Source organism: Plectropomus leopardus, chromosome 3 (assembly GCF_026936395.1).
Source record: "Plectropomus leopardus strain MGB_pleo_1.0 chromosome 3, ASM2693639v1, whole genome shotgun sequence".
Lineage (NCBI taxonomy): Eukaryota > Metazoa > Chordata > Actinopteri > Perciformes > Serranidae > Plectropomus > Plectropomus leopardus.
The window spans coordinates 22,269,344-22,285,690 of NC_142178.1; the positions used below are offsets into that span (position 1 = coordinate 22,269,344).

The window sequence follows — 16,347 nt, forward strand, 5'->3', positions numbered from 1 at the left end:
AGTGTGCCGAGACACATAAAATGGCATGTCAAAAAATGACGCAAAGAGCAAGGTTACAGTATAGAAATAAGTCAGAAAATGACATGTCCCCAAAACATCTGAAAACCACATAAAATAGTGTGCTGAGACATACCATGGCATTAAATGTTGCAAAAAAGGCCAAAAGCACTGTAAAATGGCATGACGAAAAAATAAGAGAAAGAGCAAGGCTATAGCATGGAAAAAGGTCAAGAGCAAGCATAGCATAGCATACATTCCATAGCATAGAATGTAGCAAAAACAGCCAAACACACCAAAATATGGCATGTTAAAAAAAATTATCCAAAGAGAAAGGCTATAGCATGGAAAAAGGTCAAAAAATGTCCAAAAATCGCCTGAAAACAGCTGAACACTGGAAAAAAAATAGTATGCAGACACTCACCATGGCATGGAATGTTGCAAAAAAGGCCAAAAACACCATAAAATGGCATGTTGAAAAAATGACCCAAATAGCAATATTATAAGGCGAAAATGTAAAAAAATGACATGTCCCAAAAACAATAGAAAACTGCATAAATAGCTTTCTGACAAATGTGATCGCATAGAATGTTGCAAAAATGGCCCGAACCACCATAATTTGGCATGCCCAAAAAACTGCTGAAAACCACATTAATAGCATGCCAAGAGATATCACAATAAAGAATTTCAAAAAAATTGTCAAAAATATAATATAACATTTAAAAAAATTACTGTATTGTTCAAGGGGTCAAAATATGACATGTCCAAAGAACAGTTAAAGACCACATAAAATAGCATGTCCAGACACGTTGTAGTATAGAATGTTGAAATAATGCCCAAAAACATCACCATGTGGTGTTTTGCCCAGCTTGTTCAATGCACAACAAAGACGGGAGGACCACACAGTAACCATTTAAATTTACAATAAATTTATTAAAGGTAACTCGACAAAAGCAAACCAAGTTGTAGGTCAGTAGTCAGTGGTGAGGTGTGGGTGTTGGGTACATGAGGAGTGTGCTTGCTAAGTCAACCATAAGGAAACAAAAGGCGAACCAAATAAACCAAACAAAACCATGCTGGGTGCCTAAGAGTCACCAGCCTTCCAGGATGGAGAGAGAGAGCCATCTTGGAAGTGGCCAAGCTTAAATAGACTTGTGCAGGTGAGGTGAATCCCAACAAAGAGGTGGGAGGAGTCGAGCAGGGAGGGAGATCCTGAAACAAAGAGCGCAGGCAGGCCAAAAAGGAACTGTCATGTGTCCCAGGGGCATCGCAGTAGCATGTCGAAAAAATGACCTAAAAATGCAGGACCATAGTTGGTCAAAAAATGTCAAAATATGACATGTCCAAAAAAAGGCTGAAAACCACATAAAATAGCATGTCTACACACAACATAGTATAAAATGTTGAAAAAAATGCCAAAAACATAATAATTTAGCATGTTGAAAAAACAACATGCACAGGCAACATCGTACCAAAGAAGGGATGTTTTTGGCCTGTCTCAACATGCTATTTTACGAGGGGCTGTGTGCGACATAATTCAGAATTACCTCTCACATTTATGTATGAAACCATTCTCAGTCACACACACAACTGAAAACCATACAGACACACAACTGAAATGCTTGAACACACACAACTAAAATGCTCTTACACAAACAACTGAAATTATCACACTCACACACAAAACTCAAAACCATACACACACAACTAAAAACCATACACACACACAGCTGAAATGCACGCACACGCTATTAAAATGCTCTCGCACAACATACAGAAATGCGCTCATACACAATATTGAAACACTTATAGCATAATATATTGAAATGTGTTCACACACACTGGTGAAATGCTCTTATAAACACAACAAAAAATTTTGGTAGAAACGGATGTCATTTCAGTTGAAACGCAACACAGGCAGAGTCAACCCGGAAGGTAAACAGCATAAAGCGTCCATGGAGGAAAGCCAGAACGGCTGTTATTTCTTCACAGTCATAGTATATTAGGACAGCTAGAGAGATGACAGGACAGGGTGATGAGAGAGTGTGGATGACTTGCAGCAAAGGGCCACTGACGTATAGCCTCTGAATATAAGGATCACATTCCACCAACTGAGCTACCCCGTGCCCACATTTTTTAAGAAAAATGTCATTGCTTTGCATGTGAAATATTCATAGTATAGCATGTCAAAAAAAGTCATTGTATTGTATGTCGTGAAAAAAGTCATTGTGTGTGCACTTTTCCTTTGCAGCCATCCATGATATCAAAACCCCTGATCTGAGATTTTTGTTTCAAACTCCTCTAATATGATCAGATTGGCTGTTTCTAAAAAATTATCCTGGGAGGGAATTACCCTCTGACCTCCTTGGAGGGTCTGCTTGCAAAAAGTGCTTTAAATGTTTTGTTTTGTCCAACAAATAGACCAAAACTAGGAGATATTCAAATATATGTAATATAAAACGGGAAGAATCAACAAAACTTGCCATTTGAGAAGCTGGAATATGTAAAAAGTCTGGCATGTTTGGTTTAAGAAAGTTTTGATTTCGATTCAATTCAATTTCATAGTCACTGAACAAAGTAGAACTACAAAGACAACTGAATGCAGTTGTTTCAGTATTTTGTTGTGTAAGTGACCACTGTTCATGTCGTGACCTTGACTTTGCAGGATATGAAGGTGGGAAAATGAAAGTGTGTTTTCCTACCTACCGTGGAGGACTGTAAAGGAGCATTCAGCGTCACGCTACACCAGAGCCCATCTGCAACACTCGTGTGCGTAGGTGGCGAAAGTATGGCAAGGGAGGATGCCAGCACATACTGCTATGGAGAGGGCACACACGCTGACTACCCAGCACCACCTGTCTCACTCGGGTAACTGATGAGCACAAGGTGTGCAACGGTGTGTGCTCCCATTTATCTGCAGAGGAGATGAGTAAGCAAATTCAACTGTGGTGTCATCCTCAAGTGCTAATTATGTGGTCAATTTTCTGCAAACAGAGGAAAGAGTGTGAACGTCTCAGAGACACATTTATTATGTTTCGTGAATACTGTAAGGAGATGTCTAATATTTAACTGATTCAATGTCCAGAAAAAGCAGTTGCATTTGCTCTGTCCTCACATTGAAACAGTTGTGTGCTCCTGTTTGTGTGTGTGGAGGTTGTTGCTGGTGCTCGCCTGCCTTTGCCTGCTGTGGTTTGGCAGGGAGACACTGAGCAGGAGAGTGCCGCAGGCAGAGCTCAGGCATGACAAGCCCTTCTGGAGGAGGCTTATGACTCAACAGAGCAGAGGTACAAAAAACACTCCAGTCCCTAATGCCCTGACCTCCTGCATAATTCTTACACTATGTGTATCTTATGCTGGATTTTTTTTTTAACCCTTTACAGCATATACTTAAGTTATTAAAGGTATACTATTCATGAGTAGTCAGTTATTGTTTGTGAACAATATCACCAGCAAAGGTGAAAGTGGAAGCCAACACCAGATTCACTCTTGTCTGCTGTGTTTAAATTTTTTTGCGTGGTGTAACGATTTTCGTAGATTCCTCTTACATGTATGCTGTTTAAGGTCTAGCATTTTGTTGCTACCTTTTAGTAAAGTCCCAATCTCACCTGTGCAAAGTGCCCAGGAGCGTCCCAAATGCAACAAATAAATAGAAAATACAGGCAGAGGGCAGAGTCTCTGTAAATAGATATACAGCCACAGACTTCTTGTGGGGGCCATTAGTGAGGATTAAAACGGATTACCTCTGTATGAGTATATAAATTGTTTTTTAGGAAAATCTTGCGCAGTTTATCTTTAAGCTTTTCATATATCTATAGTTGAGGCCACTATTTTTAACTATTTACGATATCGTTGTACTAACAAGTGTTGTGTCACCTTTGCCTGTAGCCACTGGTCGTTGAATTTGGTGGACGGGCTGATTCAGGTGTATGTGACCTGAGCTTGAGGAGGTGGAGGTGAAACAATCTGCTCCAGAACAATAAAGCCACAATCAGACCAACTTGAACCATTAAAAAAACACAGTTCGCCCATTCAATTCAATAGAAACAGTAGTGTGCTGGTGCACTGGAGGTGCCAACGCAAGTTGCTCCAGCAAAACAACGCAGGGTCTTTCGTTGGGATGGGTATGAATGGAAGCATTCAGTTCGGTAAAATACCATCACATGCCACAGGCGCACTGTATAGGCATACTTAAGTCTGGGTTGTAGCTACTAAGGTAGTGGGCCAATCCCACATTGCATTAAAGAAGAATGCTTGACTGCGTGATTAGCATTACAAATAGTAATTTCTGTCTTGTTTTCTTCTTGAAAGATTTCTTTCTAGATCAGGATACAAAAAGAATAGAATGCAGGTATTGTTTGAATGGAAAGGTTTTGATACTAATTGGTGCTGGATTATTTCAGTTGATACCCGTAAGGTTTCGAATATGGATGCCCAGCCATTATTGTTTGACAAAAAAGTTAAAAAAGTTTCAACTGTTGCAACGCAACTGTACATCACCCAGTAAGAGTGGTTGTCAGATTGGACAGTCAAATACATGCAAGCACACAAATGATAGCGTTTGGGATTTGGAATCCAGTCTTTGAGTTTTACAAACTATTTTGTGCAAGTTGACCTCTCAAAACACGTTATTCAAAATGGACACCCAAACCAACGCATCGCCCCCTGCAGGGCTGTTTTTCCAGTCTGAATTCCTGATAAACTGTGATATTCTGTCATTCAGTACAACTTTGCCATGAGTTTTTCTTTGCATTCTCTATGTTTAAAATTTGGTTAATTACTTAGGTAGTTTGTCCTGGCTAGGGTAAAATGCCTGCCCAGCTCAGTGGATAACAGTCGCTGCCATGAAGAGGACAAGAACGAAAGGTTTATCCAGATATGAGCTGCGGAAGTAAGCTAGCTTCATTCATCAATCCAAATGCCAGTGCCAGTAAGTAAGTGTGTAAGTGGAATAATTGAAAAATGCTTTACTTTATCTGGGTTAAATATTACCCAGAGACAGAGTGAAAGAGGAAGGATGCAATGGAGCAATTACTTGAAGTGCCTTTAATACCAGGACACTAATTATACTCACCATCTGCAAAATATTGCACAGCAGTGATTCCCAGGGCTGCCGTGTTGATGTGCTTTCATCATGATCACACTTTTTCCCAGGAGGAAACACTTCCATCCAGCCTGGGACCAATACGAGTCTGCAAATGGCTCCTGTCAAGTGTTACAGTGTAACAGTATGATTATTATCCTGTTAGAGGTCACAGCAGCATTGAATAAGTTTTGTTGACATGTTCAGGTTAATTTGAATAGCATAATCGGATCATAAATGTAATTCAAAGTACTTTACAGGGTGATAAAAACGATTACAAAAAAGGCTAAAACATAGATACAGACAGGCAACACATTCACACTGATGTAGATGAAAAAATGTGTTTGTGCAAACCTCAGATGAGCAGGCAGGCTGTTCTGGGCTTTAGGTGCATAAACACTCAATCGCCAGATTTAGACTGAGCTCTGGGAATTTGAGGAGGACATCTGTCTAGTGACCTGAGAAATCTGTTGGGCGTATAAATTGGAGAAATGGCAGATATATAGGAGCCATACCAATAAGAGCTTCATGTAACAGTACCTATATTTTTAAAGTCAGTTCTGTAAAGAAAAGGTAGTGACTGAAGTTGATCAAGAATCAGACTAATGGGGCTACATTTTTTGGTCCTTATTAAAGTGGAAAGCGATAAGTTTTCAACTTTTCAATTCTACCCCAACCTAGCAGTGCTAATACTGCTGACGCCACTGTTGCAAAAACTGTCGGGATCATTTTCCATTTCCTTTAGAGCTTAGCAAGTGTCCACAGATGAGCGACAGACACTAAACATCATCAACACACACAACACTGAAAAGAAAAAACATTTCCTCTGAAGAGGTAAAGTAATTTTGTAATTATTGGAGATATATTCTTTTTTATTTGCTTTAAAATGAAAGAAACCAATATTTTCTGTAACCTAATACTTTAATACAGTCAAAATTATTTGATTTTGACTGATGCTATGGGCTCCATTTGTCACAGATCACCTACATTCAATAGCTTAGAGAAATAACTCAAATATTAATCTGCAGGGTAGGGCTTTTATGTTTGCCAACATTCATGGCATAAAATATAATAACTGCTCATATATTGTGACATATATATATATTTCATGTTTCCTACAGTAACTGTTACAGTAATGTTGCAAATAGGTCGACAGTAATGTTGCAAATAGGTCGACCAATGAACAAATCAATGAACATAATTCAGAATTATGCCAGCCTGAATGTTGATCCGATGACATTATTCTACACAGGTGGCAGGTAACGGGAGAAAAACCTTGACTCAATTTAGCACCACTGAGGACAATAATGGTAACTGCAAAATCCCTCAATCACTGCCATATTACTCCTTTGCTGCAGCTAGATGACGCTGAACCTGGGTAAACAAACAGCACAGTTCCCTTCCTGTTTTGTTGCAAAATGATTGATGAACTTCTTCTTGTGCCTTAAAACTATCCTTCATTTTCCTGGGAGATCCTACCTGGAGACTGGCAGAGTTGCATATTGAAAGCATGCTGCGGTCCAAGCCTCTCTGGAGGCTTTCAGATGCACGACAGGATCATAAGTGGAAAAAAAAGTCAGTGCAATAATCTAGCCAGCTAAAGTCACAATGGGATAAAACGTGCCTCAAACATAAATGGGAAAGAATTAGTTAAATCTTGTAACAACTTATTTGACAGAACATTCCCAAAAGTGCTTTGTATATCTGCTTTAACGTGGCCCATATGTTGTTGTATGCATGTTTTTGCACATTTGTATGTGTGATTTTATGGCATATCTTATGGTGAAACCAAAGGAACATTTCTACATCTTGAACAATTATGTTTTTGTATTTATATTTGTACTTTTACTTGTATTCCTTTCAGGATTCATAGTCATATTTGTATTTTGTATTTGTATTCATTATCATATACATATTTGCAAAGGAAAAATTTAATAAAAACACTCACTCTCCCTTCTGTGTGTCAAGTATGGAGCTGGATTTGGGAAGCAAATAGCTTAGCGTAGCATCAAAAGATGACACCACGTAACTCCTACTAAAATAACACGTTGATTTAATATTTCTGCTTGTAATTGAAGTCATACTCAAAATTCGTCACTTAATGTTTGTGAACACAACATTCATCCCCTATCCCCTCTTCCTCAGCTCAACGAGACTGACAGAGCAGCGTAGTCCAGTGAGAGTGAGAATGAATAAAGAGAGGGAGCGGCTTTAACGTGAACAAAGCAGTTAATCAGATAAATAAAATGATATTATCGCAATATTTCACCACAATTATGTTCTAAAGCAAAAAGAAAAACACCTGAATCTCCACACAATTCTAATGGAAGGTGCCTTATTGCTGGATTTTGTGTGAAGCGCATACTTCAATATGTCTGCTTGGCTTCTCTGCTCTGTGTGTGTGTTTGTGGCTCAACCTCTGCCTCAATCAAACAAGCAAAAGGACCTGCGGCTTGCAGTCACATAGAAGAGATAGATGGAGACAGTGATTTAACCTTGTGTCTATGTTTTTTTTACGAGTCTACGAGTCCCGTCCTCGTGCTGATATTGTGTGGGGGCTTCATGACCCCAAAGGTTGACATCCCTAACTAACAGAGGATGTACTTCCTGCAGCAGCTGAAGAAATTCAACCTGTCAAAGACTATGATGGTGCACTTCTACACCGCCATCATCCAGTCCATCCTCACCTCCTCCATCACAGTCTGGTACACTGCAACCACGGTGAGGGACAAGAACAGGCTGCAGCGAATCATCCGCGCCTCAGAGAGGGTGATTGGCTGCCACCTGCCATCTCTCCATGTCCTGTACACTTCCAGAGCCCTGAGGCATGCAGGTAAAAGTGTGGCCGACCCCTCTCATCCTGAACATGGACTCTTTGAGTCCCTCCCCTTTGAGGGAGGCTGCGGTCCATCAGGACCAAAACCTCACGCCTCAAGAACAGTTTCTTCCCCTCTGCTGTCGACATCATGAACAATACTCTGGACCTCCCACCTGCACCACGACCCACATGACACAGGCTCTAATCCAGCCCCAGAGTCTTAAAACATCATATTAACGTTAGACTAAATCAGTTTTTATGCGTTACATTAACGCACACTGGACTGGATTTCTTTACACTGCACACTGTAGGTTAATTTATCTACTTAGGCTGTAGATATTTGCACTGTAACTCCAACTTCTGCACAACTGTACAATCCCTGCACCTTTTGTACATACATTTTGTGTTCTTTATATTCTATTTTTTTCATTTTATATTTTTAAATTGCCTCTATATCTTTATCTTATGTCTTATACTATTTAAATTCAATATTTTTATTCTTTCTTTATGGTAATTGTTTTGCACCAAAACACCAAGTCAAATTCCTTGTATATGTGAATGTACTTGGCAATAAAACCAGATTCTGATTCTGATTTTATCCAATATCCTGAGAAAATGAGAAAACAAATGCAGAGGGAAAGTTTTATTTTAAAAAAAAAGCTTGCAAAGAATGCCTTTAAACAAGCTTTAGATGTGCTGGTAGGCATATTTTTGAACTATTAGAAAGCTCATTCATCCAGTCTGTATTCCTGAGAACAGCCAGTCACCTCCTGACTCTGGTTCAATATTTAACATGAGACAAGAGTGGTATCGATATCCTCACCTCGCTCTCAGCCAGAAAGCAAGCGAGTGTTTCCAAATGTCAAATTATTCTTTTAACTCAATTTCCTAGTGTGTAAGTGGACTAGTGTGAACAGGGCCAACAGATACATGGACGCAGTGAGAATCCTGCCCAGACCAGAAAGGACACTGCTAAATAACCATGAACCCTCATCACTTCCCTTGATGTCACAAGTTTCAACACTCTCCCAAACAACTCAACAACTTCAAATCTTTGCTGTTACTGTACATGCTAAGGACAGCACCACTGGGAGAGAGACAGGAGTGGACCCAAACCAGTCACAAAATCAACTGGGAAAGGGTCAAAATCATCGACCAGGAGTCAATGGATGCTGGAGAAAAATCAGATGTCCAGACACAGTGTGTGTTTCAATAACAGTTAACAACCTCCTCATTCACTTCCCCTTGGGACTTCCTCCTGTGGGAACCCTAATCGCTACAGTCTGATGTTCAAAGAAGGCAGAGGGAGTGAGTGAACAATGATGTAGACTCTACCCAGTGTGCTCTGTGTAGCTGCAATAATCAGTTAATATTAACAAACTTTACATTGTGGAGGTTTTTGTGTGTTTTAAACCACTTTGTTCAGTAAAAGTGATATAAATTCAGTTTATTGCTGATAACATTTGATAACAAATACAATAACTCTTTCCTGAGACACAGTGAGTGCAATGCACATGCAGTTCAGCAAACAGCTACCCACGAGTTATGATTGCTCATAAACTATGATTAGTTATATGTTGCACTGCATCCACTTTTCGTAATGTCTCATGTAATCTGTAGAATTTGTTGTATGGCTTTTTTGTATGGTAAAATGTCATTTCCTATTTATGTTTATTATATTTATTTGAAACAATTGATGTCCAAGGACACAAGACACGTTCCAGAATTGTTTCTAACAATAAAGCAAAATCAAATCAGATCAAATTATCACTGAATAGAAGACAGTCTGCAGATGTGGGTAATTTTAATTTTAACATATCCGCTCCCCTTTGACGAGCTTGTATGACTTATGTAATATGAAGTACCAAGGGGAATTAAAGGTGGCAAACAATTAGTACAAGAAGTACAAGTACAAGAAGGTTGCAGTCCCCCCTTCATAGGACCACCTGTTATCACATGACCAAAATGTGTCATTGCAGCCACTTGATGACAACTGAGCAAACTTCATCTGCTGAATACTACTGTGAGGTGCAGTTTGAAAGCACTGAAAAAAGCCAGTAGCCTGCAGCTATGATTGTTTTGTCAAGGTCAAAAGCGAGCCTTCATGCTGAATTTAGAAGCTTGTTGTGACGACATTGTGATGTTAAAGCCAAGGTCGACCGTACCTGAAGACTAGAGTGAAATAAGAGCATCAGGAAGACAATAAATGATCTCGATCCTCTCATGACCTCACTGTGACCTGAAGTCATTGCACTCCTGGGCTCTGCTACATTATTCCTGCTATCAAACGGCTTTCTGTCAGGCTGCAAAATGTGATTTATTTCTCTAGCAGTATGAAAAAGATTCCAAGACAAGTGATTTACCCCAAAACATTCAGTAATCATTATTGATTCTCATTGTTCTCGTTTTGTCTAATCACCTTAATTGCTAAAATACTATTTTAGAGAGCAGATAATCACAACCATAATAACTCCGGTGCTTCTGCTAATCCTTCTCCAAAGCTACTGAAGAAATGTTGTATTTTCTTTCGTTTCTTTTTTTTGAAATCTCAATTAATTAGTGTTACATCAAAGGAGCAGTCTCACTCTATAAGCAGGAAATGTAATTAGGCACTAATGAAGAAGAAGAAGACTGTGCTGCTTTCATTCCTCCACAGTGACACTAAAGACTTGCGTCACATCAATATCTCATTTTTTTTAACCCCCCAGGGAGTTGATCAGCCAGTTGCGGGGTAAGGCTTTAACCCTCCCCTTCCTGGGTAAGATGAGACATACAAGGGAAAGGGAGGGGAGTGCTGCTCCTAATGACAAGTGTAGGAGAGCTCAGACTGTCGAGAAAGCCCGACTTCAAAGGGACGAATGAGAAGAGAGAAAGACGGCAAACACAAGCAGGCATAACGTGTCAGAACAGAGAGCAGGCTGAGGGCGTCTGAGGGAGCAGAATATAGAGGTTTGGGATTTAAACCAGAGCCGAATGAGCTCAAACACTCTCGAAGAGACACCTGGGTGCTCACGTCCACTCACAAAGAGTGAACAGTGCACCACCCAAACACACATTCTCACCTTCTGAAGCCTGCAGGACTTTGTTTGTGATGTATAATTAAGAAAACTGTGGCTGGACGGTGGCGCACTGCAACACTGTATTTTGATTGATAATAATGATGGTAGCCTCCGGCTGTGTGAAACGACTTGCATGATGATGTGCAGCACACAAAACTGATCAAAGCTCCAAAATATGAAATGTGAAAATTAATGTTTGGAATGAGAGTGAGAAAAAAAGAAAGGTAGAGCGAGATCCTGGAAGAAAAGACGCTGGTTTCACCATAGAAACAGCAAATGAATGCATATCAGACGTTTTACAGAAATAGACTCTTTCACTCTCTGGGAGGACTCATTCAAACCCCGGTGAAATAAGGCAGGCATAAAGGCCTCCCCAGCGGACCGTGATGTATGTGATCAGTTTGCCCGACACATAATGAAGATGCTCTGGGCCCGTTCAGAGCGGATTCGGCGGACGTTTGCTGTGCAGTTGATGACTGCCAGAGCCTTGGGATAATGAGGCCCAGGATAAGGCGACTGTGAAGAGGGATTGGAGGAATCTGCGGCAGACTGTTGGCAGGCTTGTGTTGTCTGAGCCGGGCTCTTACACCAACTGCACTGGAGGACGACTCTTTCAGATGAGGGGAGGGTTGGAGGAAAGCGGAGGAGGCCGTTTGTGTGAAAGAAAGAAAAGAAAAACACCCACGTGTAACAACAAAACATTCGGCCTTAAAACGTGCTAGATTTCCCCATGTGGCCTGCTGCTACCAAAGAGACAGGAAGCAGAATAGAGGGATGTCAGTCAGTCAGACAGTGAGTGGGATGAGATGATCTGCCAGCAGATGAGATGAGTTGACATCACCAAACATACTGTATCATGTCTATATCAGAGAAGAAACAGAACGGTGTCCTGGTTTTCAGCTGTTTTGCTGTTTTTCAAAGTGCACACAAACCCAACTTCAATGTTTTGTCAGAGGCTGAACTTTGCAGGGGCGGCGCATTTGGGAAATGAGTAAAAGAAAGAAAGCTTACAATTAAAGCCCTGGTTCAGACAATAAACTGGCAAAAAGTTGTACATTATTAAGAGTTACAGTACTTAGTGTAATAAATGAATGGCGTGGTCCATTTGTGTCTCTCTGTAGTCATTTTGGAGCTTCCTGCAGTTGATTTGCATCTCTGAGGTAATTTTTCATCTCTTTGTTGTTGTTGGGCATATTTTGTTGTTGTTTTGCATCTCTTTTTATTGTTTTGCATATCTTTGCATTCTTTTTTGTTGTTTTTACATCTCTCTGTAGTCCTTTTGCTTGTCGCCATACTTCTGCATCGTTTTGTGGTCATTTTGCATCTCTCTGTAGTTGTTTTGTGTTTCTTTGTAACCATTGAGTGTTTTTTTTGGTCATTTTATGTCTCCTTGTAGTTGCTTTGTGTGGCTTTGAGTTATTTTGTTTCTCTTGGTAGTCATTTTGTGTCTCTTTGTGGTCATTTTCGCTTTTTATAGTCGCTTTGCATCTCTGTAGTTTTTTCTGTATTGAGTTGTAGTTATGTTGTCTCTCTATGAAGCTGTTCTATATCTCCCTATTGTGGTTTTGCATCTCTTCGTAGTTTTTTTGGGTTTCTTTGTTGTTGTCTTGCATCTCTTTGCCATCCTCTTTTGTCTTTGTGGTCATTTTGCATCTCTTTGTAGTTAATTTCCATCTCCTATAAGTGGTTGTGTGTCTCTATGGTTGTTTTTCTTGTCTCTGTGGTCATTTTGTGTCTCTGTGGTCTTTTGATCGACTTTCCAACAATCTTCATACAGGGGTTTCAAGACTACTTGTCACTTTCTAACTCTGGTTAATGGTACTTGTGCGACCCCTCTAGAGGAACAGAGATGATTTGTATACAAGTGTAAGTGACAATGTTCCACCTTTTAGTATTCCTATTTATGAAAAACATTAATTTCCTCAACAAAAACACAATTCAGCGCCCAATTTTCAGTTGGCAGTGCAGTTCACAGGGCCATTCATTACCCTCCCTCATTCATAGCTTCCCCTTGAACCAAAGGGAATGATTAAAAAGCCCCCCGATTGGTTGGAGAGTTTCTGATTCTGCAGCCGCCCCAGACTTCAATCAGCTTCTAATTGAAAAGTTATAATGAGGTTCAGCCGAGCTCAGCTAAAGCACTCCAGCTTGACTCCAATTCCATGTCAGGCTTGCCTCTTGGAACAAAGAGCGATGCAGCCGTTTGAATTTTCACACATACAACCCCTGTGGAAGCAGGTCTTCACCAGAGGCTTTTATTCTGATTTTTTATCAAGCTTAAAATTAAGTGACATTAAAGTCAGATTTAATGCAAATTGAATGCGCAAAAGCAGTTTGTATTTTTCATTTTGCTGTGTGAGTAATTAGTTGCAGTCCATTCAGAGTCACAGAGGAAACGTAGGAAAAACAATGCATACATATTGCATTAGGGAGCAGACGGCCGGGGAGGAGCATCATTAATCAAAGATCCATAAACACAACTCATAATGTTAATCCAGTGCTCATTTTCAAAGCTGTGGACATTTGTAATGAGTCATCTATCTCAAGTTTTTCAAGTATTTCTACAAAGTGGAAAAAGATGCAAAGCCAGAATATGTGTTAAATTATCTATTAGGGGGACTTGCACAGCTCCCACCTTCTCCATGTGCTTATTTATTCCATTCAGAAACATGAAACATGAGTCTACAATCCCTGATGTAATGAGAGTAGTATGTCAGCCCTCATGCTTTCTATTTTCACCTCGAGCCCCAGCGAGGCCCTGTTAGTATTCCTCATACGTCTCATCTCACTACTTTAGCTTTGGGGTATATACTGTATATATACACGTGGATGTGGATGTATTTTTTTTTTTTTTTTTTTTAGAGGTGCTTCAGATGAAGACTGGCTGCCTTCCTGCAGGCATCACAGCGACACAGGAGGTAGACAATCAATCGCTACTCGCCCGAATCGCCTCAGATTAATTTCCCAATGATTACCTCCAGGTATGCTGCTGTTTTTCCTCTGTGGATCTATAATGCAAACACTCTGCAGCAGCTGCACGTGTGTGCGAGGGGGGCGGTGGGTTGTGAGTGTGATGCACAAGCCGTCCGTAGCAAACTATTGCTTGTTGAAAAATGAGCACCCCTGGGTGCTGAGGGAGGGAAAGCAAGAGAAGATGGGGAAGAAACAGGAAGAGAGTGGTGGAGATGAAGAGTGATTGTGTGCATGTGTGTGCGCGGAGAACATGAGAACAATTTTTCTTGGACAAAAGAGACGAAGACTTAATATAAGAAGTCATCCTAAAATGTTAAAAGCCTAACAAGAGGCACCAGTCAATCTGGAGAAAGGGCTGCGAGTGAATCTGTCCCTCTGATCAATAGTCACAGGATTCTCTTCAGTGTGTACGATGCTTACATAAACTCAGTGGCAGAGCCCATTACTGTGCACTCAGCTCAGATATATAGTTAAAATATTATTTTATGCTTCAGTGCCCCTTAGCTCATTGTCCTTTTCTTAATAAAACCAAAGAGACATATCCTGAACGAAGGCAAAATGGATTCATAATGTTTTCTTGTACATCTGCTAACTCACGGTGAAGCATTGCTTTGATTTCCAGAACAACCCCATCTCCAATATCATGTTGGCATCCTGCCGGAGAGGATGAAAAAAGAAAAAAAAAGCACACGGAAGCAGCAAATTCAAACTATCATGAGTCCAAATGAATCTATTACCATAATTCTCACAGCTATTCGTTTTTTTTCATTTCTCTGTGCTCAGGGGCGATGCTCGAAGCCTTTCCTACCCATCTCCATTACCCTCAGCTTGTCAAGAGGCAAGCCGAGCAGAACGAGGAAGGAGGAACAACGGTCATAATGAGACAGACGATAACAAAGCAGAGGATGGAGAGATGGCAGTGACAGAGTGAGATGGTGCTAAGATCTAAACAGCCCAAATAGCCTGGAAATGAAGCGTAGTCATTTCTCACGAGTGCGGCCTTCAACAAGTAATTGTGAGACTCAAATCGAAGGAAGTGACAATTAACGGGTTTTCCATCATTTCAAGTAGCCTGCCGTTGTCCGGAGCAATATCGAGCACTGTCCTCTACATCATTTAGAGAAAACTATGAATTAAACATGGCCACTTACCATGCTGGTGAAGATGTGCTGAAATTCAAAAACATTACTGACTCTTGTTTTTACGGGTTATTTGATTAACACAGTGGCCACAAGCACGGAGGATTTTGAAGTGATGAGTGGTAAACCGGGAGATGAAATAAACCTCACCGTTGCTAATTCTCTTTAGAGTGTTGTTGCCTTTGGCTATTGTAACACCGGTATGAAATTATTCATTTGCAGCACTGAAATAACATGAATCAATTTTTGTGCTTCCAGCCTTCCTGCTCCAGTTGCCCTTTTTATCTCATTTCATGTCTGCTCTTCTGGGTTCATCTGTGTGGTACCGCTAAACCTTACAGTCAGTTTTGCCTGCAGCTTCAGCAGGTGTATCCACGGTCCGTCACAAGTCACTGATCCTCAGTCCACCCACCTGCTCCGTGTCTGTACGCGTTCAAGACTGCAAACAGGAAGCTGCGCTTTCTGCCAAAATAACAGGTCAGAGGGCAAAATGCTGCTCCCTTTGCTTCTTATGAGAGTGTGGCCCAGTTCCAGTGTAGACTCTGAGCACTAAGCACTTACAGACTTCAAATGAAATCAAATGCATGATCAACATAAGTGCCTGAGAGAAGAAGGGTACAAAAGCTCCAAATGCAGTAGAAGGACACGCATTTGGTTAAATCAAATGTGAGAGGCACTCCTGTTATGATAAAAGACCAGAGTGCTTTTTCCAATTGATATGTATATGGATGAACATGTTCATGCCATCTCTTGCTCTTGCTCATGCTTTTAAAATGTATTTCAATGATTTGCGATTTTCACTGGGGGTGGGAGATAGAGCAAGTATTACACTGATCTGTGCATCGGTGGTTCAACCATCGGCTCTTCCAGTCTGCATGTTTTCTTCGGCCAGATACTGGAACCCAAAGTGCTCCCAATGGCTGTTCTATTTGTGTGTGAAGATGAGTGGCAGGTGGCCCCTTGTATGGTAGCCTCGCACAACAGTGAATGTTGTAGGACACATGTAGGACCCATTCACCCAAGAAGGAATGTCACTCATCTAGTCAGAACACAAGAAAGGCTCTATACAAGTGCAGGTCTATTTACCACTTCCATCATTTTCATCAGTACAACATCATGAACTGAACGCTTTGATTTACAGATCATGTAGTGAGATGAGTCATGAAGATGAGTTTAAGCCCTGAACCCTCATGGACTATATGAAAAACAATCATTTCAATGAGACCACAGTGCTGGCATACGTGCACGCTGACGCAGAGAGCTCAGTTATCCAGCAAAGTG

At 40.6% G+C, this 16,347-nt stretch overlaps 1 protein-coding gene across 2 annotated transcripts in view; it reads right to left on the reverse strand.

Annotated features, from left to right (window-relative positions):
• Window positions 1–972: 972 nt before the first annotated feature.
• The window catches only part of LOC148189989 (uncharacterized), a 153,225-nt gene continuing 137,850 nt past the window's right edge, over window positions 973–16,347 (reverse strand). The window contains exons 5-7 of one of the 2 annotated variants that reach the window (XR_015776141.1): window positions 5,069–5,199; window positions 2,704–2,911; window positions 973–1,290 (exon numbers count right to left, since the gene is read on the reverse strand). Coding sequence is in view for 1 of the 2 variants with exons in the window: in XM_088075274.1 (XP_087931400.1) it covers window positions 2,858–2,911; window positions 5,069–5,199 (185 nt within the window). In the remaining variant the exon portion in view is untranslated. Of the gene's footprint in view, window positions 1,291–1,605; window positions 2,912–5,068; window positions 5,200–16,347 lie in introns of those variants that run through there. The other variant, XM_088075274.1, reaches the window with a different exon arrangement.